Below are 25,131 nucleotides of genomic sequence, written 5' to 3'. Positions count from 1 at the left end.
ATTTGTAAGTTGTCGTATTGCAGTTGGACAGTTCAATTACCGCCCATTGATCAACAGGAACATCAATCACCCAATAAAGAAATAAAGAAAGAGTAATGTTAGGTAGATCAAAAATTTTAATCAAATTTGTAGAGTAAATAATGTTTTACCGATAAAAAAATAAGTACGTTAATTAATACTTAATTAAAAATTCAAATCATTAATAATCACATTATTTGTTTGTCAAATTTTGACTTAAGAATTTGATCTTCTTAACATACTCATATAGAAATTGGTCATGTGTCAATGATTCCATGCAGCTTGCCTAGGTTTCAGTGGTGGTCGACTTTATGATATCGTAATTTGGCAACTTAATGACCTCCATGATAAAGTTATAGATAAAGTTTTCACCCGAGTAATGATGAATTTGTACCTACTCTTTTGGTATATACCAAGTTACAATCAAGCTTGTGGGAGAACAATTCAAAAAATAATAATAACTGAATTTTGTTAATAAAATATAATTTCAGCATACAGTGAAAACTATAACAAAAAATTACAAAAAATGATACTAACTTGATACTGATCAGAATACAACTATCTAATCCTACAATTTACACATTCTAATCTTGAAATTATTATAAACGTAAAAGCAGTTAAACTTACGTGTCATGTAACACAAAGTTAAATGTGAATTGTGAATTATGCACATATAACCTTAGTTGCATGAATGAACTCTCTAAATCATGTGTGCTTAACTCACCATGTAAGTAATTTTTTTTTTCAAAAAAATTACCATAGATTAGTAATAATATGATTCAAATTCGATAATGTCAAAAATTAAACTTGAGACATTTCTTATGTAAAGAAGAATATCACTAGACTGTTATACAAGTAACTAAATTATTATAAAGTCCAAAGCAACCAAATTTACCCGATCCACGCAACACAAAGTCAAATGTTAGCAACCAATTGAACACAAAATCTCATGTGAATCAAAGTTCTGGAAAGCGAATCAATGCGTGGTTCCAAATCCAAACCATCAAATGGCCTAAAGTGGCACAGTAGCCTGCAATCCTACTCACTCAGTCATCTCATACATCGAAATCAAATACCGGAGATATGCCTTTATCCCAACAACCCACCAACCCCAAAAATCCCCTGCTTCCTTCTCTTTCCCTTCCCTCCCCCACAACCTTCCAAGCAAACCACTAAAAAAATCGAATTATTGAAAACAATTTCAAGCACACCGACACTATATCAAGGTAATTCAGCACAATATACTGAAAACTCCATTGCCATCTGCTTAACCAAAACCCAGCAAAGACTCGAACTTTACTTCCTATGGTATTCCAAAGATTCATACTTTGCTGGGTTTTCCTCCTCTTCCTCCCAAACCCAGCAAAAACCCAGCTCGACCAAGAGCTCAACTTCAACGGCTTCAATGGCGTCTCCAACAGCAGCAACATGAGCTTAAACGGCGTCGCATCAATCGAGCCCAACGGCATGCTAAAGCTCACAAACGACACTCTCAGAGTCCTCGGCCACGCCTTCTACTCCGCCCCAGTCCGATTCAAAAACTCTACCGACGGCAAAGCCTTTTCCTTCTCCACCTCCTTCGTCTTCACCATCGTCCCGGAGTACCCAAAGCTCGGCGGCCACGGCCTTGCCTTCATAATCTCGCCGTCGAAGTCGCTCCCGGGATCCCTTCCCAGCCAGTACCTCGGCATCCTCAACGCCACCGTCGTCGGCAACTTCTCCAACCACATCTTTGCCGTCGAATTCGACACAGTCCAGGACTTCGAATTCGGGGACATCAACGACAACCATGTCGGAATCGATATCAACAGCCTGGCTTCCAACAAATCGACCCCGGCCGGGTTTTTCAGCAGTGGAAATTCAACGAAAGAGAACCTCAATCTCAAGAGTGGGCTGCCGATCCAGGCCTGGGTCGATTACGATTCGGTGAAAAATAAAGTCACTGTCATGCTTTCACCCGATTCGATCAAACCCAGATCCCCGATTTTAACATTCGATGTCGATCTTTCACCGATTTTGGAAGATTTTATGTACGTTGGGTTCTCTGCTTCGACCGGGATGCTCGCCAGCTCCCACTACGTCTGCGGTTGGAGCTTTAAGATGAACGGAGAAGCCAAATCTCTGGATTTAGATGCTCTGCCTAAACTTCCCGGCCCGAAAAAGAAGCATTCATTAGCGTTGATCGTTGGCGTTTCACTTTCTGTTCTTGTTTTCTTTATCTTGGCCGCCGGATTGGGCTTCTACATTGTTCACAGGATCAAGAACGCCGAGGTGATCGAGCCGTGGGAGCTCGACATTGGGCCTCATAGATTCAGGTACAACGACCTGAAGCAGGCCACCAGAGGGTTCAGGGATAAAGAGGTGATCGGGTTTGGTGGATTTGGTAAGGTTTACAAAGGGACACTGCCGAATTCGGAAACCCAAGTGGCGGTTAAGCGAATTTCGAACGAGTCGAGGCAGGGTCTGCAGGAATTCGTGTCGGAAATCGCCACCATTGGCCGTCTCAGGCACAGGAATTTAGTGCAGTTGTTGGGGTGGTGTCGCCGGCGCGGAGATTTGTTACTTGTGTATGATTTCATGCCTAATGGGAGCTTGGATAAGTACTTATTTGAGAAGCCAAAAGCAATTTTGAGCTGGGAACAGAGGTTCAAGATAGCTCAAAATGTAGCTTCTGGCTTATTGTATTTGCATGAAGGTTGGGAGCAAACTGTGATTCATAGGGACATAAAAGCAGGAAACGTACTTTTGGATTCTGAGATGAATGGAAGGCTTGGAGATTTCGGTCTTGCTAAATTGTATGAGCATGGAGCAAACCCTACAACAACTAGGGTTGTTGGGACACTGGGTTACCTCGCTCCCGAGTTGACTCGGACCGGAAAACCAACTCCGAGCTCGGATGTGTTTGCTCTTGGTGCTCTGCTGCTGGAGCTGGTGTGTGGGAGGAGACCCATTGAGCCAAAAGCCCTGCCGGAGGAGCTGATGTTGGTTGATTGGGTTTGGGAGAAGTGGAAGGCTGGTGCAATTCTTGAAGTTGTGGACCCCAGATTGGGGGCTGAGTTTGATGATCTGGAGGCTGTGGTGGTGCTGAAGCTAGGGCTGATGTGCTCAAATAATACCCCCAAGGCAAGGCCCACAATGAGGCAGGTGGTGAGGTACTTGGAGGGTGAGGCAGCGCTGCCGGACGCAGTGGCGTCTCCCGGGGCTTATGATGGGAGGAAGGGTGGTGAGTTTGAGGATTATGTGCATTCTTATCCCACATCATCAGGTTGTGAGAAGGCAAGTGCTTGGTCTTGTGATGATGCGGATGTTGATTTTGAAGGCGGTTCTAGCTCGCCTCCCTCGGTATCTGGTAGTCGTAGAGGTGGTAGTGACAGGTGCCCAAGCTAGCAGGGATTCTAGCGTGTAATGGGGGATTTATCCGCCCTGTCTCTATATCTTACATCAAGTCAGAGATAGAGGCAGGACAGAAAATTCCCATCTACGCTCAAGTTTTTTCTATGTAGGCGTGACAATCCCCTTTTTTTCCCTATGTATTTTGCTTGTTTTTCTTTTGTATGATTATAGTTGTGTTAGTATTTCTGTGTTGATGTATGTAAACTTGATTTTTGTGACACACCTTGTTGGCTTATTTCCTGCTGAGATCCCAAGTCTCCAAGTGGGCCCTCTTGGCCACCCGTGACCTTGGCTTTTTAGAGATAACTTGTAAATATGTTCTGGTAAATGATGTTTCTTTGACCTGCATTTATATCCTCCTCTTTCATCTTTGAAATTCATTGTGTTTATACAAGTCTTCACATCATTGATTATATCTTATTTGACGTCGACGACGAGGTTCTGTATTCGATTCTTATTTGAGGTTCTATGTTAGATTGTAACTTCCCTCAATTTCAGTGGTATAAAATATAATAAATAAATAAAATAGAACATAGAACACATGAGAAGAGCTTGCATGCTTGATGTCATGAAACATTAGAACATATAAAACCAGTACAAATTCATGTACTATCCGAAAATTAACTTTAGGCTTTTTTTTTTAAATTTTAAAAAATTAACTTTAAAAAAAATTATGTAGACTATCCGAAATTAATTTTATGACCATTTTAACCTAAAAATATTTAAATTCCGTTAAACATTGAAAAATCACTAAACCGACACATGAAACTTATGAAACACTATAGAAGAATATGAAACACATGATAGAAATGTATAAACATAAGATACACGAGCAAACACATGGTTTTGGAAGATGGTAGAAAGAAAAATTGGAAGAATTATAGGAGAAAAGTGAGTTTTGTGTGGATGTTTCAATAAATATATAAGTAGTTATAGAGTTTTTAGGTGAATTTTGAGTTAAATAATTTTTTATAATTATTTTAACAGTTGAATTTAAATTTGGGCCATTAGAATTTTTTTTGTTATTTTCTTTTTTACCTTTAGATTTGATCATATTCGATCTCAGTCGTTGAACTCAATAAATTTATAAATATAAAACCAAAATATTAACTAAATTAAATGTGGATCGTTGGATAACCAACAACCCATTGAATGTCAACCAAAAGAGTTGTTGGGCTCAATTCTATTGGCAGACAAGTGGGAGACAAAGTCATGTGGGTGAGGGCTCCACCACTAATCTTGGCTTAAATCCTGACCTAAATTTTGCTTTTTTGTAGGTTTTAGGTTTTAAGTCCAAATTAGAACTTGGATTGAAATGGATTGGAGGGAGAATAGGCGGGGAATTATAGGTTTTAGGCTATGGGTTGGAGTTAACCTAATAGAATAGCTCCCCAACCTATTTGTAAGGCATCTGTTGGAATTATTAAGTAATTATTGTCTAATGGTAAGGAAAGATCTGGTAGGTTTTTTATTTTTTCTTTGATTCTTTTGACGTGGGCTATATCTTCATGATTGAATTTGATATTTCTTGTACTACTAGTTTTCTGATATAAGCTACTAGTTTCTCTTGACAAATTTTGAATAAAAGGCCTTGCATGGTTTAGTTTTCCTAAAAAACTTTGTAATAATTTTTTATCTGCAATCATCAAGAACCTTGCAACAGAGCCATCAATAACATTAGCCCACCCATTTTGCTGCAAACGTCCCTGCTTCCCATGTCCTTTTGGTTCAGGAACTCCATGTAAACTACCACATAAAAATGAGGAAGCCGCAGTGGAATGGAACTCACTACCTGATTCGAGTTGTATCTAAGCCGAACTTCTGCGATTTCAGGCTATTCCAACCGCTCCTGTTCCCAGGCGATTTCTCGCCACATGCTTTATTATCGACGACCATGATGTTTTGATCTCGATGATCTAGAAGTAATAGATCTAGAGACCATAAGTTAAAATCTAATTGCAAAAAACTGACGTCAATAATATGAAATCAAAGAAATTATAGACGTTAATTCTTTTTTAATTGCTATCCAATTCACTCAAGCATTTACGGTGAAGAACTTTTAGAGGCAGAGCCTCTACTATGAAATCACATCCTCATATTTCACTATTTAAATACTGTATTTTGTAAATTTATGGCGTAGAAATTTTTTCAAAATTTGAAAAAGGATGAAAATGTCTCTATTGGGCTATGTGGAGTTTTATGTGGACGTATATTATCCTTTCATGTTTTGCCACACTTATTGGCATATTCCGATAGTACGTGTTGATACAAACGCGTAAGAACAAGCAAGATGTAATTGGGAGCCTACGGGCTTTACCTTTGTTGTACAATTGTATATTTGTGACAAACAGCAACCCCCTCCTCCACCGCCCCCCTGCGCGCGCGTTGTAAATATTGTTCATTTCAATACTAGTATTCATTTGTGTCTCTTGTTTATATCTCCTCGCGCCCCTGCACCTGGTCATCACGCGTTGATCTTGGATGAATGTTGGGATCGGGGCGTGACATCTGAAGTCTCCAATTTTTTTCTTTTGAATTGTCTCCAATTTTGAACAAACGCAAAAGATCAAACAGGTTTTAGAATATGGTTGTAATTCGGTTTTATTATGAGGATACTTCGGTTTGTTCAAGGTGATTTCCGATTTATTTGAAAGATATTATAAAACTTGACATTTGTGAAATTAGAGTACAAAATTTTGGCTATAAACAATAAAAACTCTAGCAATAGTGTATATTAAATATATATTATTGTATTATTATTCTATATAAGTAAAAAAATTAAGTTTTATTTATTTTTATTATGAGAGTTTCTTCTTATCATTATACATGTACTGTTGTCCAAAATTCAAATCAAGTAGTATAGTATTAGTATAGATAAAAAGCCATATGGTCAATTTTAGAGTCAACACGTAACAATGATTTTATTCTCTCTCATACAGTTATACTCATAAATGTTTTATCCTCTTAAAAATCAGATTAAACCATATTAAAAAACAAAAATATCGAAGTACTTGAAAAAACCAAACACATTAACACATTCATAATAATTAAAACCATTTTGTATTATGATTCACGAGGTTTGGTGGCAACTAACCATTAGGTCCTCCAACACAAATTTCAAATCCCCGTTCTCTACTTCACACAACTGGCGCGAACCAATGACCCGCCCACAATTACCATTCAAATGAGTCACGAACAAAACGAAAAAATGCAGATCAACCGACTCTTTATTCCACAATTACCATTCAATTGACCCATCCACATTTGCCGTTAAAAATGCGTCACGAACAAAACGAAAAACTGATTTTATTGAAATTAAAGGTCAAATTTTAGCTATATTTGGTAAAAAATCGACACTGAGTGTACCCACCTGATCCAGCGCAATTAATATACTGAAAACTCCATTGCCATCTGCTTAACAAAAACCCAGCAAAGACTCCAGCATTCCTTCGTATGGCATTCCGAAGATTAACACTTTGCTGGGTTTTCCTCCTCTTTCTCCCAAACCCAGCAAAAACCCAGCTCGACCAAGAACTCTACTTCAACGGCTTCAATGGTGTCGCCACCAGCAGCAACATAAGCTTAAACGGCGTCGCATCAATCGAGCCCAACGGCATGCTAAAGCTCACAAACGACACTCTCAGAGTCATCGGCCACGCCTTCTACTCCGCCCCATTTCGATTCAAAAACTCCACCGACGGCAAAGCCTTTTCCTTCTCCACCTCCTTCGTCTTCACCATCGTCCCTGAGTACCCAAAGCTCGGCGGCCACGGCCTTGCCTTCATAATCTCGCCGTCGAAATCGCTCCCGGGATCCCTGCCCAGCCAGTACCTCGGCATCTTCAACGCCACCGTCGTCAGTAACTTGGCCAACCGCATCTTCGCCGTCGAATTCGACACCGTCCAGTGCTTCGAATTCGGGGACATCAACGACTACCATGTCGGAATCGATATCAACAGCCTGGCCTCCAACAAATCAACCCCGGCCGGGTATTTCACCGGTGGAAATTCGACGAAAGAGGACCTCAATCTCAAGAGTGGGCTGCCGATCCAGGCCTGGGTCGATTACGATTCGTTGAAAAATCAGGTCACTGTCATGCTTTCACCGCATTCGATCAAACCCAGATCCCCGATTTTAACATTCGATGTCGATCTTTCTCCAATTTTGGAAGATTTTATGTACATTGGGTTCTCTGCTTCGACCGGGTTGCTCGCCAGCTCCCAGTACGTCTCCGGTTGGAGCTTTAAGATGAACGGAGAAGCCAAGTCTCTGGATTTAGAAGCTTTGCCTAAACTTCCCGGCCCGAAAAAGAAGCAATCGTCAGTGTTGATCATTGGCGTTTCTGTTTCCGTTATTGTTTTTTTTATCTTGGCCGTCGGATTGGGGCTCTACATTGTTCAGAGGATCAACAACGCGGAGGTGATCGAGCCGTGGGAGCTCGACATTGGGCCCCATATATTCAGATACAGCGAGCTCAAGCAGGCCACCAGAGGGTTCAGGGATAAAGAGATGATCGGGTTTGGTGGATCTGGTAAGGTTTACAAAGGGACATTGCCGAATTCAGAAACCCAAGTGGCGGTTAAGCGAATTTCGAACGAGTCGGGGCAGGGTCTGCAGGAATTCGCGTCGGAAATTGCCACCATTGGCCGTCTCAGGCACAGGAATTTAGTGCAGTTGTTGGGGTGGTGTCGCCGGCGCGGAGATTTGTTGCTTGTGTATGATTTTATGCCTAATGGGAGCTTAGATAAGTACTTATTTGAGAGGCCAAAAGCAATTTTGAGCTGGGAACAGAGGTTCAAGATAGCTCAAAATGTAGCTTCTGGCTTATTGTATTTGCATGAAGGTTGGGAGCAAACTGTGATTCATAGGGACATAAAAGCAGGAAACGTGCTTTTGGATTCTGAGATGAATGGAAGGCTTGGAGATTTCGGTCTTGCTAAATTGTATGAGCATGGAGCAAACCCTACAACAACTAGGGTTGTTGGGACACTGGGTTACCTTGCTCCCGAGTTGACTTGGACCGGAAAACCGACTCCGAGCTCGGATGTGTTTGCTCTTGGTGCTCTGCTGCTGGAGCTGGTGTGTGGGAGGAGACCCATTGAGCCAAAAGCCCTGCTGGAGGAGCTGATATTGGTTGATTGGGTTTGGGAGAAGTGGAAGGCTGGTGCAATTCTTGAAGTTGTGGACCCCAGATTGGGGGCCGAGTTTGATGATCTGGAGGCTGTGGTGGTGCTGAAGCTAGGGCTGATGTGCTCAAATAATACCCCCAAGGCAAGGCCCACAATGAGGCAGGTGGTGAGGTACTTGGAGGGTGAGGCAGCGCTGCCGGATGGAGTGGCGTCTCCCGGGGCTTATGATGGGAAGAAGGGTGGTGAGTTTGAGGATTATGTGCATTCGTATCCCACATCATCAGGTTGTGAGAAGGCAACTGCTTGGCCTTGTGATGATGCGGATGTTGATTTTGAAGGCGGTTCTAGGTCACCTCCTTCAGTATCTGGTAGTCGTAGTCGTAGATATGGTAGTGTCAGGTACCCAAGCTAGCGGGGATTCTAGCGTGTAATGGGGGATTTATCTGCCCTGTCTCTTTCCCTCACATCAAGTCAGAGATGGAGACAGGATGGAAGATTCCCAGCTACGCTCAAGTTTTTTCTATGTAGCAGTAACAATCCCCTCTTTTTCCCTTTTGTATTTTGCTTGTTTCTCTTTCTTTTGTATGATTATAGTTGTGTTAGTATTTTTGCGTTGATGTACGTGAACTTGATTTTTGTGACACACCTTGTTGGATTATATCTTACTTGACGTTAACGATAAGGTTTTGTATTCGATTCTCGTTTGAGGTTTTGTATTAGATTGTAACTTCCTTTAATTTCAGTGGTATAAAATCTCTTATATATAAAGCCAGAGCCCTAATTTGGGGTCATGGCTTCAACAAAAATATTTGGACAAAATTGCCCCTCAACCAAAAAAATCCAAAAGCAGCCCAATATAATATATCAAATACTGTAGGGATAATTTGGTTATCATAAAATATAATATAAATATAAGTGGAAAAAGAATAAAAAAAATAGAAGGATGAGTGAAAGTTGATAGTGCCCACGTGAAGTGGAAAGAAAAATATAATAAAAAGGCAAATCATAAATATTGTGTTCAAAACATCTTAAGAGATGCGTAGTGTCGGTAATAAATTAGTAAAGTTATTTTATTTTTTATTTTTTTAAATTAGTACCTTACAATAGGCTAGCAATAATGTGATTTAATCAGATGTTGTGAACAGTGATTTTGGTGTCATCAAGCCGTTCAAAACATCTTAAGAGGCGTGTAATGCCGGTTATAAAAAAAGTCTTTCACATGCTGATAATAATGTGAAGAAATTAGTTGTCAAATGATTGTTTATTTTTTTATTTTTTTTTTAACAAACGATATTATCTACACTAAGGTGAAGGGTGTAATACCCCGTATTTAAAAAAAAATGGTTATATAAATGTGTGTGCACTTACTTATATCTATTTCAAATGTGATGATTTTTTTTTTTGAATTTCGTTTTATATATTACTAGCTATGCGCGACTTACATGTTTTGAATGTATTTATATGCATAAATTAACAAAAGAAAAGTCAAATATTTGAAGTAAATAAATCATTTTAGATCATGCTAAAAGTAACCTATCATAAACCAATTAAAGCAGCTGAATTCACATAATAAAATCGGTCTCTATAGAATTTACATTAAGAATAGAGAAAATAATGTTTAATAAACAATTGATTGAATCACATTATTGCTAGCCATTGTGAGACTAAGCTCACCCCCTCATTCTTAGTGTAGATAATATCGTTTGTTAAAAAAAAAAAAAAACAATCATTTGACAATTAATTTAATCACATTATTATTCACGTGCGAAATACCTTTTTTATAACCGGCATTACACGCTTCTTAGGATGTTTTGAACGTGTTTAAAAATAGAGAAAATAATATTTAATAAACAAGTGATCGAATCACATTATTGCTAGCCCGTTGTGAGGCTAAGTCCACCCACTCCCCTTAGTGTAGATAATATAGTTTGTTACATAAAAAAAAAAACAATCATTTGACAACTTATTCAATCACATTATTATCCGCGTGTGAAAGACCTTTTTTATATCACGTGGGCACTATCAACTTTGTCATTTGTTTATTATTTTCTCTCTTCCCTTTCATTTTTTTATTCTTTACACATGAGACAAAAACTTTGGTGTCACCCACTCTGACAAAAGAATTGGACCAAAATGCCCCTCAGCCAAAAAAATTCAAAGCCTACCCAAAATCATATTTCAAATTATGCAAGGGTAAATTGGTAATTTGGCTATCAAAAATCTGATCCCCACTGTGATGCACTGTTCATCACACCTCCGGCTTTATATATAATAGATAAGTCCAAGAACTTGTATTTTTGACATGTAAGTTAGTAGGGATTCTTTCACTACAAAAATATATTTTTGTGCCTAACAAGTACTTTCATACTGAAATGTCTCCAACTAGAGAGGTTTCTATTTTTTTTTTTTGGCATCCTCGTCATAATTTTGTAACTTTGTCCAATAACTATATATCTTATATGTGTGTGTGTGTGTGTATATATGCATTAGTTTGATTGTTAGGGTTTCTACTTACCCTTTTCGTGCCAATAGCAACTAAGTTACCCTTGCTAGCCTTTTTGATCTTTAATTAGTGAAGTGTAAAAGGGTTAGAGAGTTAAGCTCCGAGAGGTGGGAATTTTCTAGTAGAGTTAGCTTGATTTTCTCCTAAGAATGAGGTGGAAGTTGGTAATTAATAGAAGCTAATAATTAGGGTGAAGAGGTGGAGTCTATAGCATGTATATGTTAGTCTATTTGCATGTAGGTGGCAACACTTTGAGGTATTAAAAGTGCTTACTCATCAACCTATAAGAATCTTAATCATTAGGATGATATTCACCACTCTAAAGAGAGGAAGATGACAACTTACTGTAGTTAGAACATTTTACGTGGCCTTTGATGATTACATCCATCTTGCATGATATTCATTAGTTCTTGATTAACTTAACACATGTCTCTTTGCCATTTGAAAACATCCTATTGTCAATGATTAACATCACATTTGGTGTGTTTCTATTGGAACACATATTAGGGCTAATGATTAGCTTAACATTTGTTGTTTTTCCATTGGACCACATATCATGGCTAATGATGAGAACAACACTTGGTGTCTTGCTATTGGAACACATGTGCCATGACTCATGAAGAAAAGAAGCAAACAAGGTTAATCTATACGTATAGAGCTTCAAAGGGAAGGAATTCAAGGGAAGAAACATAATCACTCACTGTATAAAGGAAGGAGGAGGAGAGAGCAAAGAAGGGGGGAAGAAAAGAGAGCAAAACCGTCCTTCTCATATCACTTTTCTTATATATTTTTGTCAAGGCTTTTAAGTCATTATCATGTATTTGTAAATCCTCATTACCTAGTGAAATACAAATACAAACACAACCGTAGTGGATGTAGCCAAATTGGTGAACCACTTAAATCTCCGTATTCCTTTGTTTAATTGCAATAAATTTGAGTTGAGTAAACCATTTATTAATAAAACGCTGCATTTTTAATAGAAACTTAATGGAAAAGGAGGATTGACTCAAGGAGGAATTGGTAACATATTGCTTATCATTTACATTAAAGATTATTACTTTGTTGTTAATATTACGATTATATTACTCTTGTCGCTAACAATTTGATTAGTGTTGCAGATGTTTTAAAGCATATGATTATTAATATCCTTGTTACATGGCATGTACATAAGCATTCTTGTAAAGTAGGAAAAAGAGTTAAGTTGTGTTTGAGATGTTAGGATATTCAAGGGCTGAAGTTTGCCTTGAATATAAAATAATGAACCTTGTATATGTCAGGCGTCGGGGAAAGGGCTTGAGTACACAACCGGTTGATTATAAAATAATGAAATCATGTATATGTCAGGCATCGGGGGAAGGGCTTGAATATACAATTGGGCGTCGGGGGAAGTGCCTGTATAATAAAGTGGAAACTGAGAATTTAATTACAAAAAATTGGGTTTAAGGGATGAACGGGAGTTAACTCATATTCTAAGATATTTGGAGCCAAGCAGTATAGGCATGGTATGGGATGTGCAGGCTTGGGTACCTTAGTTATGGGTTGACGGGTTTAGAAGGGAGTGAGTACATTCATGCATCTCATTGCATACATTTTATGTATTTGTAAGAGCTACTCATTTCAATTATTATTTTAGTTGGTACTTTTGTTATGAATTAATTTTGTATACTAATATTTTATTTCCGTTGCGTATTCAATAAATTATATGTGGTAAACTCAAGCTTTTATTATGTAAGATTTGTTATATGATGTATTGTGTAATCGTTATAATTTAATTTAATTTTCCACCATATCTTGGTTGTAGAATTTATTTCTATAGCTAAGATGTGGCTCACACCCTAACTCATGAATAGTCTTTATTCTCGGGTCGGATCGTGACAGAGGGGGGTGGGCTTAGTCTCTTAATGGGTTAGTAATAATGTGATTCAATCAGTTGTTCATTCAATATTATTTTTTCTATTTTTAAACATGTTCAAAGCATCTTAAGAGGCATGTAATGCAGGTTATAAAAAGGTCTTTCACACGCGGATAATAATGTGATTAAATTAGTTGTCAAATGCTTGTTTTTTTTTTTTTTTAACAAATGATATTATCTACACTAAGGGGGGGAGACGGTAGGCTTAACTTCACAATAGGCTAGCAATAATATGATTCAATCAATTGTTCATTAAATATTATTCTCTCTATTCTTATTGTAAATTCTATAGAGACCGATTTTATTATATGAATTCAACTGCTTTAACTGGTTTATGAGGGGTTTCTTCTAGCATGATCTAAGATTATTTATTTATTTCAAATCTTTGACTTTCCTTTTGTCAATTTACACATATAAATATATTTAAAACGTGTAAGTCACGCATAGCACGCTGTGCGCACGTGCATGAAGGCTAGTATATAAATAAATAAAATAGAATATAAAAAACATGAGAAGAGCTTTCACGCTTAATGTCATGAAACATTAGAACATATAAAACCAGTACAAATTCATCTCTTTATTTCTGAATACTTTTACATAACATCATCTGTGAAAACCAGGTCACTGGATGGGAACACATAAATCTTTCTAACAAGATTTAAATTGCTACAAACCATCTGCTCCTTCTTCTAATTAATAAAGAAAGGGATCCTTGGATCATCATTCTTAGGATTATACTTTCTTGCAGGTAACCTGACCACCCGCCTTTATGTCAGCTGTCGAGAGGTCAACAAATGCGATACTCTAACACATGTTGGAGCGGGTTTGTCTACAGTAGGTAGACCTGACAATTTCTTTACGACCTGTTAACACAACACAACACAACAATTACACGAAAATAACAGGTTTTGAATCAACACAATAACTAATGGTCATTATTGGGCCACCCATTAAGAACTCGTTAATGACGGGTTTACACACGAGTAACCTGTGGGTAACCCGTTTCGATCCATTAAAAAATTTATTTTGATGATTTTAAAGTTAAAGCTGCTAAAAAACTTACCATAGAATACAATAGCATAGAAGTTTTTATCATTTATAGTCAAAACTTAACCTCTAAATTCATAAATGTTGGTTTTTACATTATCTTTCAACTATAGCCAAAGGAGTGTGCTATCCACACACCCCTTGATAATTTCTATCCGTTGATCTTCTTTAATTCATCCGATCCGACGACCAAAAATTAAAAAGGTGTGTAAGAAGTAAAATGGGATGTGTGGATATCACACCCCTAGTCAAAAATCTGATCCAACTGACATAAATACCCTCAAAATTAAAACCCCTGTTATTTGAGATTGCCACCCTAAAATTCCATAATCTAAACTAGTCATTCAACTAGATTTTTCTTTTAAACTTTCCACTAGCATATCCATAGAGTCCTTCTGTGTTAACTGGTGAGTTTGGACCATCCTTTGCTAATAGAAAACTCCCCATCCTATTTCCAAGGCATCTGTTTGAATTATCAAGTAATCATTTGTCTCATGGTAAGGAAAGATCTTGTATGTTTTTTTTCTTTGATTCTTTTGACGAGGGCAATATCTTCATCATTGAATTTGATATTTCTCTTAACAGATTTTGAGTAAAAGGCCTTGCATAGTTTAGTTTTCTTAAAAAACTTTGTAATAATTTTTTATCTTCTAATTTATGTGGCATTTCTAACATTCCTTTACTAATATGAGGTGTTAGCTTAATTCTCCCACTGGATAAGGATCCTCTCCGGATAAATTATACCGAATCCCCATGATCAAAACATCCTGGCCGTCAGTAATAAATCGTGTGTAAAAATCAATCCCTCACTTCAACACTTTTTCTCCTTCCCTTTTCCTCTGCAATCATCAAGAACCCTGCAGTTTTGAAATCCTCAACAATCATCAATGGATCTACCATCAAATGAACCCTCTCTCTTCTCCTCTGGAAGCTGCTGCAAACACCCTTGCTTCCCAATAACATTAGCCCACCCATTCTGCTGCAAACGCCCTTGCTTCCCATATCCTTCTGGTTCAGGAACTCCATAGAAACTACCACATGAAAACGAGGAAGCCTCGGTGGAATGGAACTCCCTACCTGATTCGAGTTGTATCTAAAGCTGAACTTCGGCAATTTCAGGCGATTCCAACCGCTCCCTCTCCCAGGTGATTTTTGGGGCCACACGGTTTATTATCTACGACCATGATGTTTTGATCCCGAGGATCTAGAAGTAATAGATCTAGAGACGATTTGAAGACCGTAAGTTAAAACCTAATTGCAAAAAACTAACGCCAATAATATGAAATCAAAGAAATTATGGACGTTAATCCTATTTTTAATTGCTATCCAAATCGCTCAAGCATTTACGGTTGAGATTTGGGAAGTTGTAGAGGCGGAGCCTCTGCTATCAAATCTCGTCCTCTAATTTTACTATTTAAATACTGCATTCCGTATTGTAGTACTTTGATGCGTTTATATTTACGGTGTAAAATTTTTTTTGAAATTTGAAAAAGGACGAAAATATTTTTGTTGGGCTATGCGCAGTTTTACGTGGACGCATTTGATCTTTTCATGTTTTGCCACACTTCTTGGCATATTCGGATTGACACGCCCCAATCTCGATATCCCTAAATATTAAGGTAGGTATGTGCTGGCTGACACTCGAGGGTGACGAAGCCATTTTAAACACACATATAACTAAAACATTAATTAGAAAGAGATACACAAATGCAGAATCGTGTTCAGAGTATACAGCTAATTAAGAATAATGTGAAAGAATTATTATGGAAAGGTATGATCTAAGGAATGGAACCTACACAGAGGAGGCTCGAAGATGCCTAAGCAGAAATGCCTTGGCATCGGAATTGTGTGCCTCGATTCTAACTCTTGAGGAGACGCGAAACCGAAAAGGTGAGTGGACCAAAGTTTATAATAATATTGATAATACGAAAACTATTTTATTTCTGAACATGCTAATCCCTTATTTTGAAAATACATATAATACTACATAATAGGTTTTTCTGAAAACTTTAACATACCATGAAATGTGTTCGTAAAACATGTACATGTAAAATGATGCTCAATAATGGTGCTATCACTGCCAGAAGGCAAATCCGTAAATCTCATCAATAATGTACTCTCTAGGGGTATCATAGTCTCCTGAAGGCAATATATGTCCATCACCAAAGGTGAAGCTGTATGACACTGGGTTACCCAATGAAGAAACATCGTAAGCCCCATCATCTGTAGATGAAGATGTACAACTCCGGTTTACACAAGAGAAGAAAATATATACATCACACACTGACACTGGTTTTGATAATGAAACGCTATCCGACACTGCTTTCAGCAGTGAAGCTGGGGGTATGGCATAAATATCATCAACTCCTCATTTGCCCGAAGGTGAAGTTATACGACACTCGGTTACGCCAATGAAGAAACTTGGTAGGCCCCATCACCCGAAGGTGAAGCTATACGACTCCGAGTTACGCCGGAGAAGAAATATACATCACATATCCTCAACTGTGTCCTATGGCCATAGACATCTACTTACCCATATTGTGTGGATGTGTTATATGATAACCCACTAGATACGTACTGAAAACATATCTCAAAAATCTCATATCAAAATCCGGAGCTCTAAGCTCAAAACCTTATCTCATCAATCCATGATAGCACATACTCATAAATCCGTAAAATAAGTCATATTCGTAAATCCCTAGAAAATCCAATCATTCATAATCTTTTGTAAAACGTAATTTCGAAGAGTCCTAAATATCTCGTAAAAGCATTTAAATAAATCATAAGTTCTTCAAAAAGCATGAATGTAGAAATCCATAAAACATATTAGAAACATGTTCATTTCATGTAATATGCAATGCATGCAAACCTAATATTTTATAAAACCATGCAAGTTAAGAAGGGATCCACTCACAGATATTTTGTTGCCCAGGAAATGCCCGAGCTAGTGAGGATGAAGTCACTTCCCACCGATGCACCTAACCATAATTTGAGATCATTTAGTAAAACTATACCTAAACGATAAAATTTGGAAAAACGGACAACGAATTCGGATTCGGCACGTCGAAAGACCTCGGGGACCTCGAGTTTCCCCCATGTGTCGCCACACGAGCCGCCACGAGGAAAGAGAGAGGGAGTGGAAGTAAGGTGGTCCAAAACTTTTAATTTAAAAAAAAAAAAAAAGGTAAATATCAGTTTACTACCCTCAAGTTTCATGGTTTTCAACATTTAGTACATGAAGTTTTTTTTCATCCTAGAGTCATACCTAAAGTGTTAATTTTGGGATAGTCTCATACATCCGTTAGTCTGGCTGTTAAGTCTTTTGTTAACTGATGACATGGTGCCCATGTGGACAATGACTGGACGCCACGTGTCCATGTGGAAATTCAAAATTCAAAAAAAAAAATTTCCCACCCAAATTTAAAATATTAAAATAATATATATATATATATATATATATATATTTTTTAAACCAAGACCCTTCATCTTCCCCAATTCGATTTCAAAGTTCTCACCTCCACTCTCACATTCTTCCTCCTCCTCCTCCTCTTATTAATATCCAGCTTCCACACTTCCCTCGCCGGTGGTGGTGAGGGTGGTGTTGTGAAATCCTCGCGACACGTTGAAGGCGGCGGGCAGCTCAAAGAGTCGATCTGGTGGAGCCGGATTCTGCAAAAACACATAACGGCGTCTCGAAATTCCATATGGAATTGTTCCACCGCAGGCATGCTCGAAATTCCATATGGAATGCCAAATCTAACATAAACATATGGAAAACACGACATGAATGCCAAACCTAACAACAGGTATGCTCGAAATTCCATATGGAATTGTTCCACCGCAACCAATTGACATCTGAGGCACTGGAGGGAGCATTCCAAATGAATTTGTAGTAGCCTAGCAGGTACTAGTTGTACCATTTGTATTGCTGGTACTGGTTGTACAGCTGCAGGGCTTTAAGCAGCAGGAAATTGTCCATTGTTAATATTAAGAGGCTTATTTTGGTTATGCCCCTTAAAACTTTATTTTGATCTCATTTTACCCTTTGTAACTCAAAAATTACTATTTTACTCCGTAACTCAAAATTCTTTTCACTTTGAATTATGAACTATCTGTTCTCCCTGAAACTTATATACCGTCTCCAAAAACATATGTGGGACCCAACACCTAATAAGACAATGCCACAAGTCCAATAAATTTGATTATAAATCTCTATTATGCGTTAACGTTCAACAATCAGAAAATATTAAATTTAAAAGAAATTAAAGAGATGAAAAAAATAAAAAATAAATTGATTAGCCTGGCGCACTCATATCAAATCGACATAAGAAATTAATAGATCTAAGTCAATGTGGAGTGAATTTTGATTTTTATGGAGATGACTTTCAAGTTTCAGGGGGTAAATGGAATCAAAATCGAGTTCAAAAGGGCAAAGTGAAGCGAACTTTGATTTTTAAGGAGTAAAGTGACAATTTTTTAGTTACAAGAAGTAAAGTGAGATTAAAAACGGGTTCCAGAAGATGTAGCTAAAAATAAGTCATATTAAGATATATCAAATGGTCATTACGGGTTCATTTCTTAACCAAATTTTGCCCATAATATATCAAAATGAAGCTAGGAAAGTGTAGAATAAGATTATACTTATTTGGAAACCCAATGGTTGCTGGATATGATCGAAAAATGGCCTGAAAAGTTACTGGTCCGCGGAAAAACTAAGGAACTCGCCTGAAAAAAGGAAAACTTTAGACGTCCATAACTTTGTCAATTCTTAACCAAAATCAACGATCTATACATGAAAATTCATCCACTCAACGAGAGGAATCCAAATATGGTGGTTAGAGACCTCACCTTGGCTGGAATAGACGAGAAATTGGCCGGGAAAGTCGCGGCTTCAATGGAGGATGTAGGACTTGCAATTGGACTCTGATTTTCAAAAACCCTAGGTTGGATTCATGTTTCTAGGGATGCTAGGAGTGTTTTGATGGTGTCTATGTTGCAGAGGGAAGAGGGAGACACGGCGAGAGAAAGAGAAGGAGAAGCTAAGAAAGAATGTTTGATTGATGAGTAAAATAAAATAAGGAGAATGATTAATCGGTAGGTATGGTGGGTGAGAATGATTGATTTTTAAAGTTAGAAAGATTACTGTAGCAACATTATTCACTTTACAAATTTTCCCCAAATGAATAATGAAAATACTATAGTAACCCAACCGTTTTTCTTCATATGAATAGTAATTCATTTGATTTTTCTTCATATGAATAGTAATTCATCTGATTTTTCTTTGGATGAATAGTAACGAACTATTAAATTAAAAGCCGAATAACAACGTCCATGTCAGGTTCCACTTTGCCAACATGGGGATAATCGTCATTTTACATACTTGGGAAGGAAATGACATAGAAAATTAGAGATGGGTCGTCACGGTGAGAATCCTAGAGATCCGTAAATCGTGTCTGTTTATCGTACATCGTGCGATCAGTTTTTGTCAGGTACTATTTGTGTTTAATTTTAAATAAAAATATTTAAAATAATTTCTAATCGCATGATACACAATTCACGAATCTCTGGACGAGGATGCATCGAGCAGGAAGAAGACCAAGTCGAGCAATACAAGGACGCAATCAAGCAAGACGAGGATGCGAGCAACGATGGTATTAGCAGTCCGCTGGTTTTCGGAGTGCCTTGCTAAGACCGTTTAGCGATGAATTTAGTCAGGGCAAGTCCACCCTTATCCCATTAAAATTAGTCCCCCTAGAAAACAAACAACATACCACACTAATCTTTAATCTAGTCTAGTGAGGGCTAGTGGGGCCAAAGAAACATCCTCTTAATGGGTACGGAGAGAAAACATTCCAGGAGCCCACATAAGTTGAAAACATTTAAGTCTTTCGAAGTTTATTTTGTTTTGTTTTGTTTTTTTTTTTTTTTGAGAGATTTTGAAGTTTATTTTAAAACATACATGATATTTTTAAAATTAAAGGTGAAATTTTAGTTATATTTGGTACCGCTCTCCATTGCCATCTGCTTAATAAAGACCCAGCAAAGAATCGACCTCTACTTCCTATGGGATTCCAAAGCCTCTGCTGGGTTTTCCTCCTCTTCCTCCCAAACCCAGCAGAAACCCAGCTTGACCAAGAGCTCAACTTCAACGGCTTCAATGGCGTCTCCAACAGCAGCAACATGAGCTTAAACGGCGTCGCATCAATCGAGCCCAACGGCATGCTAAAGCTCACAAACGACACTCTCAGAGTCCTCGGCCACGCCTTCTACTCCGCCCCAGTCCGATTCAAAAGCTCTACCGACGGCAAAGCCTCTTCCTTCTCCACCTCCTTCGTCTTCACCATCGTCCCACAGTACCCAAAGCTCGGCGGCCACGGCCTTGCCTTCATAATCTCGCCGTCGAAATCGCTCCCGGGATCCCTCCCCAGCCAGTACCTGGGCATCCTCAACGCCACCGTCGTCGGCAACTTCTCCAACCACATCTTTGCCGTCGAATTCGACACAGTCCAGGACTTCGGATTCGGGGACATCAACGACAACCATGTCGGAATCGATATCAACAGCCTGGTTTCCAACAAATCGACCCCAGCCGGGTTTTTCAGCGGTGGAAATTCGACGAAGGAGAACCTCAAGCTCAAGAGTGGGCTGCCGATCCAGGCCTGGGTCGACTACGATTCGGTGAAAAATCAAGTCACTGTCATGCTTTCACCCGATTCAATCAAACCCAAATCCCCGATTTTAACATTCGATGTCGATCTTTCTCCAATTTTGAAAGATTTTATGTACGTTGGGTTCTCTGCTTCGACCGGGTTGCTCGCCAGCTCCCACTACGTCTCCGGTTGGAGCTTTAAGATGAACGGAGAAGCCAAATCTCTGGATTTAAAAGCTCTGCCTAAACTTCCCGGCCCGAAAAAAAAGCATTCATCAGCGTTGATCGTTGGTGTTTCTCTTTCTGCTCTTGTTTTCTTTATCTTGGCCGCCGGATTGGGCTTCTACATTGTTCACAGGATCAAGAACGCCGAGGTGATCGAGCAGTGGGAGCTCGACATCGGGCCTCATAGATTCAGGTACAACGACCTGAAGCGGGCCACCAGAGGGTTCAGGGATAGAGAGGTGATCGGGTTTGGTGGATTTGGTAAGGTTTACAAAGGGACACTGCCGAATTCGGAAACGCAAGTGGCGGTTAAGCGAATTTCGAACGAGTCGAGGCAGGGTCTGCAGGAATTCGTATCGGAAATCGCCACCATTGGCCGTCTCAGGCACAGGAATTTAGTACAGTTGTTGGGGTGGTGTCGGCGGCGCGGAGATTTGCTGCTTGTGTATGATTTTATGCCTAATGGGAGCTTGGATAAATATTTATTTGAGAAGCCAAAAGCAATTTTGAGCTGGGAACAGAGGTTCAAGATAGCTCAAAATATAGCTTCTGGCTTATTGTATTTGCACGAAGGTTGGGAGCAGACTGTGATTCATAGGGACATAAAAGCAGGAAACGTGCTTTTGGATTCTGAGATGAATGGACGGCTTGGAGATTTCGGTCTTGCTAAATTGTATGAGCATGGAGCAAACCCTACAACAACTAGGGTTGCTGGGACACTGGGCTACCTCGCTCCGGAGTTGACTCGGACCGGAAAACCGACTCCGAGCTCGGATGTGTTTGCTCTTGGTGCTCTCCTGCTGGAGCTGGTGTGTGGGAGGAGACCCATTGAACCAAAAGCCCAGCCGGAGGAGCTGATTTTGGTTGATTGGGTTTGGGAGAAGTGGATGGCCGGTTTAATTCTTGAAGTTGTGGACCACAGATTGGGGGGTGAGTTTGATGATCTGGAGGCCGTCGTGGTGCTGAAGCTAGGGCTGATGTGTTCGAATAATTCCCCCAGGGCAAGGCCCACAATGAGGCAGGTGGTGAGGTACTTGGAGGGTGAGGCGGCGCTGCCTGACGCAGTGGCGTCTCCCGGGGCTTATGATGGCAAGAATGGTGGCAGCGATGGCGGTGGAACGGGTGGTGAGTTTTGAGGATTATGTGCATTCCTATGAAGATATGGATACGGCAATACGATACGACATAACATGGTGATACGAAAAATCTCTAAAATGTAGGATACATTGGAACATATCTTGAGAACACAAGAATTCGAATTCATCATCCAAATTCATTTGATAAATCTAATTCCCTTGATATATATCGAAGAAGTGTGAGAGTTTTATTCAAAGTTTCAATTAGAGGTTAGTTCTTCATATTCATTAGATTTCAAAATAAAGTTTTGTCTCTTATTAATTTTTTTTTCTTTTAATTTCTGATTTGAAAGTGTGGAAGTATCCTAAAAGCATGATTCATGTATCTCACATGTGGAATATGTGTATCCATCAAGTCAAACTTAACCATAATACATATCAGACGAGTATCTAACAATATCGGATGCGAGATACGTGATCAAAGTGAAGTATCCGTTCATCATAAGTGCATTCTTATCCCACCGTTCACCATAGCTACATGTTTTGATGAGTTAGAGACTAATGGTCATTGATTTTCAGTTGAGGCATCATTGTTCCAAGTGGATTAAAGCTATGGGACCATCGCTGAAATTTTGTCTTTAATTCAAACAAGATTTATTATCATTTTCTCTAAATATCATAAGGCAGTTGAAATATTCAATATTTTCAAGTTAAAAAAGACATCTTTTTCAAAAATTCTATAATGCACTGGTGTATCAGATGTTGAACTTAGCTAAATAATTTTGACAATATCATGATGTAGGACAGCCATTCTGATTAGGATTTATTTATCCTATTAGCAAAACAACTTAAACTGTTGCAGTATTTATTATGCCATATATGTCCCCAGGTGTATACGCCTCTCGCTGCCTCTCTCCTCCTGTGAAAGGGGTACTTGCACATATAAAACTAGCTTAAGTTTTAGAATTCGTCATCGAACTAAAAATCCCCATCGACATGTGACATGCACATGAACTTCAAAGTTGAAATAAGCCATCAAACTCTTTCTTTTAAAGCCGCGATCCATCCTTTGCCGCAACGGACTCTAAAGAGATGATAAGAGAGAGAATCCAAGTCGTCGCTACATTCAAAAACTCTAATTAACGAATTTTAAATTTGAGGACGAATTCTAAACTAATGACCAAGTTCAGGAACCAAGTATATATTTTACTCTAATTTTTAAATTTACCCAAGATTAGAGTGAACAATTTCATCTCTCTATTTCCTAATACTTATACATTTCATCTGTGATAACAAGTCACTGGATGAGGACTAAAATGGAAAATTATATCTTGCTAACAACATTTTAATTGCTACAAACTATCTGCTTCTAATTATCACCATGTAACAACCCGTCCCGATTTTATCGGAACGAAATGAGTATTTTCGTGAAATTTGCATCTTGGGCTAGATCTTTTTCTTTTAAAATTGTTTTTGTGTGTTAAATGGTGTGCCCAAGCAACCCACCTGTGATCCTTGTCCCCCTGGCCCCTCTCCCCTCTTTTCTTTTTGGACCCGTGAGTCCCCACTCCCCTTCCTTTTTATTTTTTTGAAAAAGCTTTCTTTCTCTCTCTAAACTCCCTCTCGGCTCTCTCGATCTCAACCTCATTCGAGGGCTTTTCTCACCAACAAACAACACCACAACAACATCAACATCTCCACTAACACCCTAAACATCTCCATTAACACCCTAGTGAGCTTATAATCGAAAGAGAACACCCCGAACCCCTTCCTTCCTCTCAGCCTACACTATTCACCAAAGTTCTCCGGCTAGTTTTCTCCTCCTCCGGCGAAGGTAAGCCTTGAACCTCGTCCAATAGTTGTAGATCATGTCTTAGTGTATGTTTGGAAGTGGTTTTAAGAAGTTTTATCGATGTTTGGACGTAGGAACCTCACGGGGGAAATCTTCCCCAATTTTGGTCAGCGTGCAAGGTATCAATCTCTTCATCTCGCTGAGTAGTACAACTTTTCTTTTTGTTTCACCGAATGAGTCACAATAATATCACCATATTTGCTCCATGCACTGCCTTCCACCGAATATACATAACTTTTTCTTTATTTTGTCTTGTAATTCAGTGAAAACCAATCACCATCAAATCTCTCTGCCTATCTGTCCCAAGAAAGAATGTAGCATGGTGCCAAATGGCCACCAGGAAGTGGCCTACATGTTAACACTTCCTAACCCTACCGAAGCTATTTAAATATCCTGACTCTTGGATTTGACAGCCGAACTTCCAATATAAAACCCCATGGCCGACTCTTATACACACACACACACACACATACTTTGATAGTCCTCTAATCCCCCACTTTTCTTTTCTTTTGGACAAAGGAAAGTGAGGAAACCGCTTTATTGAAAAAGTGTGCAACCACCAGTCCCAACTTCTGTCAAGTGGAAAATCTAAGCAGGAGAATTCGCCACTTGTCCCTTGCATGCACATGCATACATGCCACTTGTCCCTTGCATGCACATGCATACATGTATGCATTCTATTTAATGTAGAAAATGAGAGAGCTGTCGCATCTCTCAACTACCGAGGTCGAGAAAAATGGCAGCTTGGCCTATCACCAATCAAGGTCAACAATTGGAGCAAATAATGGTCACCGACGACTAATAATGTTGCCCCCTTGTTTTCTTATGCATTGGCCTAAAAGGCCAAATGGTTAAGAAAATAATGTACTCTTTTTCTTTTTTTTTTTTTTTTTTTTTTTAACAAAAGGAAATGAAAACGGCTAAGTCATAATTAGGAGGATCTTGTCTTGAATGATCAATGAATGATTCGATGCCGCATTAAGGGCTATGTTTTTCTTTTGGGTCTTTTTTTCTGTTTTTCTTTTGGTTCCAAGTTTTTTATTGATTGTTATCTGTGAAACAGGAATTTAAGGGCTATGTTTTCAAGAGATCATGGGAGGTTACGACAAGCAAGGTTTCCCCATGAAGCAGGGAGTGTTGACCCCTGGCCGTGTTCGCCTCTTGCCCCACAGAGGTTGTTTTAAACTTATGCATTTATATCAGTATATTAGTTAGATATGAATAATATGAATTCTCTTTATGAATAGATGACTCCTTAATTGTGTTTCCTCTTTATGAATATATATGAAGTTAGTCCTACGCTTAAGGAGAAAAGAAAATTTTCGAT

General features: G+C 38.8%; 4 protein-coding genes across 8 annotated transcripts; 3 read left to right on the top strand and 1 right to left on the bottom strand.

Annotated features, from left to right (window-relative positions):
- Positions 1–989: 989 nt before the first annotated feature.
- LOC103935692 (L-type lectin-domain containing receptor kinase S.4-like) lies at positions 990–3,759 on the top strand. Its single transcript, XM_048590633.1, has one exon. It carries the CDS (start codon positions 1,324–1,326, stop codon positions 3,403–3,405), a length of 2,082 nt encoding a protein of 693 aa, XP_048446590.1. The 5' UTR covers positions 990–1,323; the 3' UTR covers positions 3,406–3,759.
- Positions 3,760–6,480: 2,721 nt separating this feature from the next.
- Positions 6,481–9,183, top strand: LOC125480130 (L-type lectin-domain containing receptor kinase S.4-like). The gene has a single exon (XM_048590471.1). The coding sequence runs from the start codon at positions 6,865–6,867 to the stop codon at positions 8,950–8,952; it is 2,088 nt and encodes a 695-aa protein (XP_048446428.1). The 5' UTR covers positions 6,481–6,864; the 3' UTR covers positions 8,953–9,183.
- A 4,325-nt stretch (positions 9,184–13,508) lies between these two features.
- Positions 13,509–19,098, bottom strand: LOC125480136. 5 transcript variants are annotated; one of them, XM_048590481.1, is made up of 5 exons: positions 18,851–19,097; positions 18,644–18,727; positions 17,518–17,956; positions 16,917–16,980; positions 13,509–13,818 (listed from the first exon to the last, which is right to left on the bottom strand). In XM_048590481.1, exons 3-5 carry the CDS (start codon positions 17,920–17,922, stop codon positions 13,760–13,762), a joined length of 528 nt encoding a protein of 175 aa, XP_048446438.1. In that variant the 5' UTR covers positions 17,923–17,956; positions 18,644–18,727; positions 18,851–19,097; the 3' UTR covers positions 13,509–13,759. The 5 variants fall into 5 exon arrangements, 4 of the variants coding, with proteins under 4 accessions (XP_048446438.1, XP_048446440.1, XP_048446437.1 ...); XM_048590483.1 differs by having other exon boundaries at positions 17,518–17,758; XM_048590480.1 differs by having other exon boundaries at positions 17,518–18,727; positions 18,851–19,098.
- A 753-nt stretch (positions 19,099–19,851) lies between these two features.
- On the top strand, positions 19,852–22,179 carry LOC103937321 (L-type lectin-domain containing receptor kinase S.4). Its single transcript, XM_048590843.1, has one exon. It carries the CDS (start codon positions 20,066–20,068, stop codon positions 22,010–22,012), a length of 1,947 nt encoding a protein of 648 aa, XP_048446800.1. The 5' UTR covers positions 19,852–20,065; the 3' UTR covers positions 22,013–22,179.
- The last annotated feature ends 2,952 nt before the right edge of the window (positions 22,180–25,131 follow it).

Source organism: the organism of the source record quoted next, unplaced genomic scaffold, assembly GCF_019419815.1.
Source record: "Pyrus x bretschneideri cultivar Hongxiangsu unplaced genomic scaffold, Pyrus_bretschneideri_v1 Contig32, whole genome shotgun sequence".
In the NCBI taxonomy this organism is placed as follows: domain Eukaryota; kingdom Viridiplantae; phylum Streptophyta; class Magnoliopsida; order Rosales; family Rosaceae; genus Pyrus; species Pyrus x bretschneideri.
This window is presented reverse-complemented; position numbering and strand designations above follow the sequence as displayed.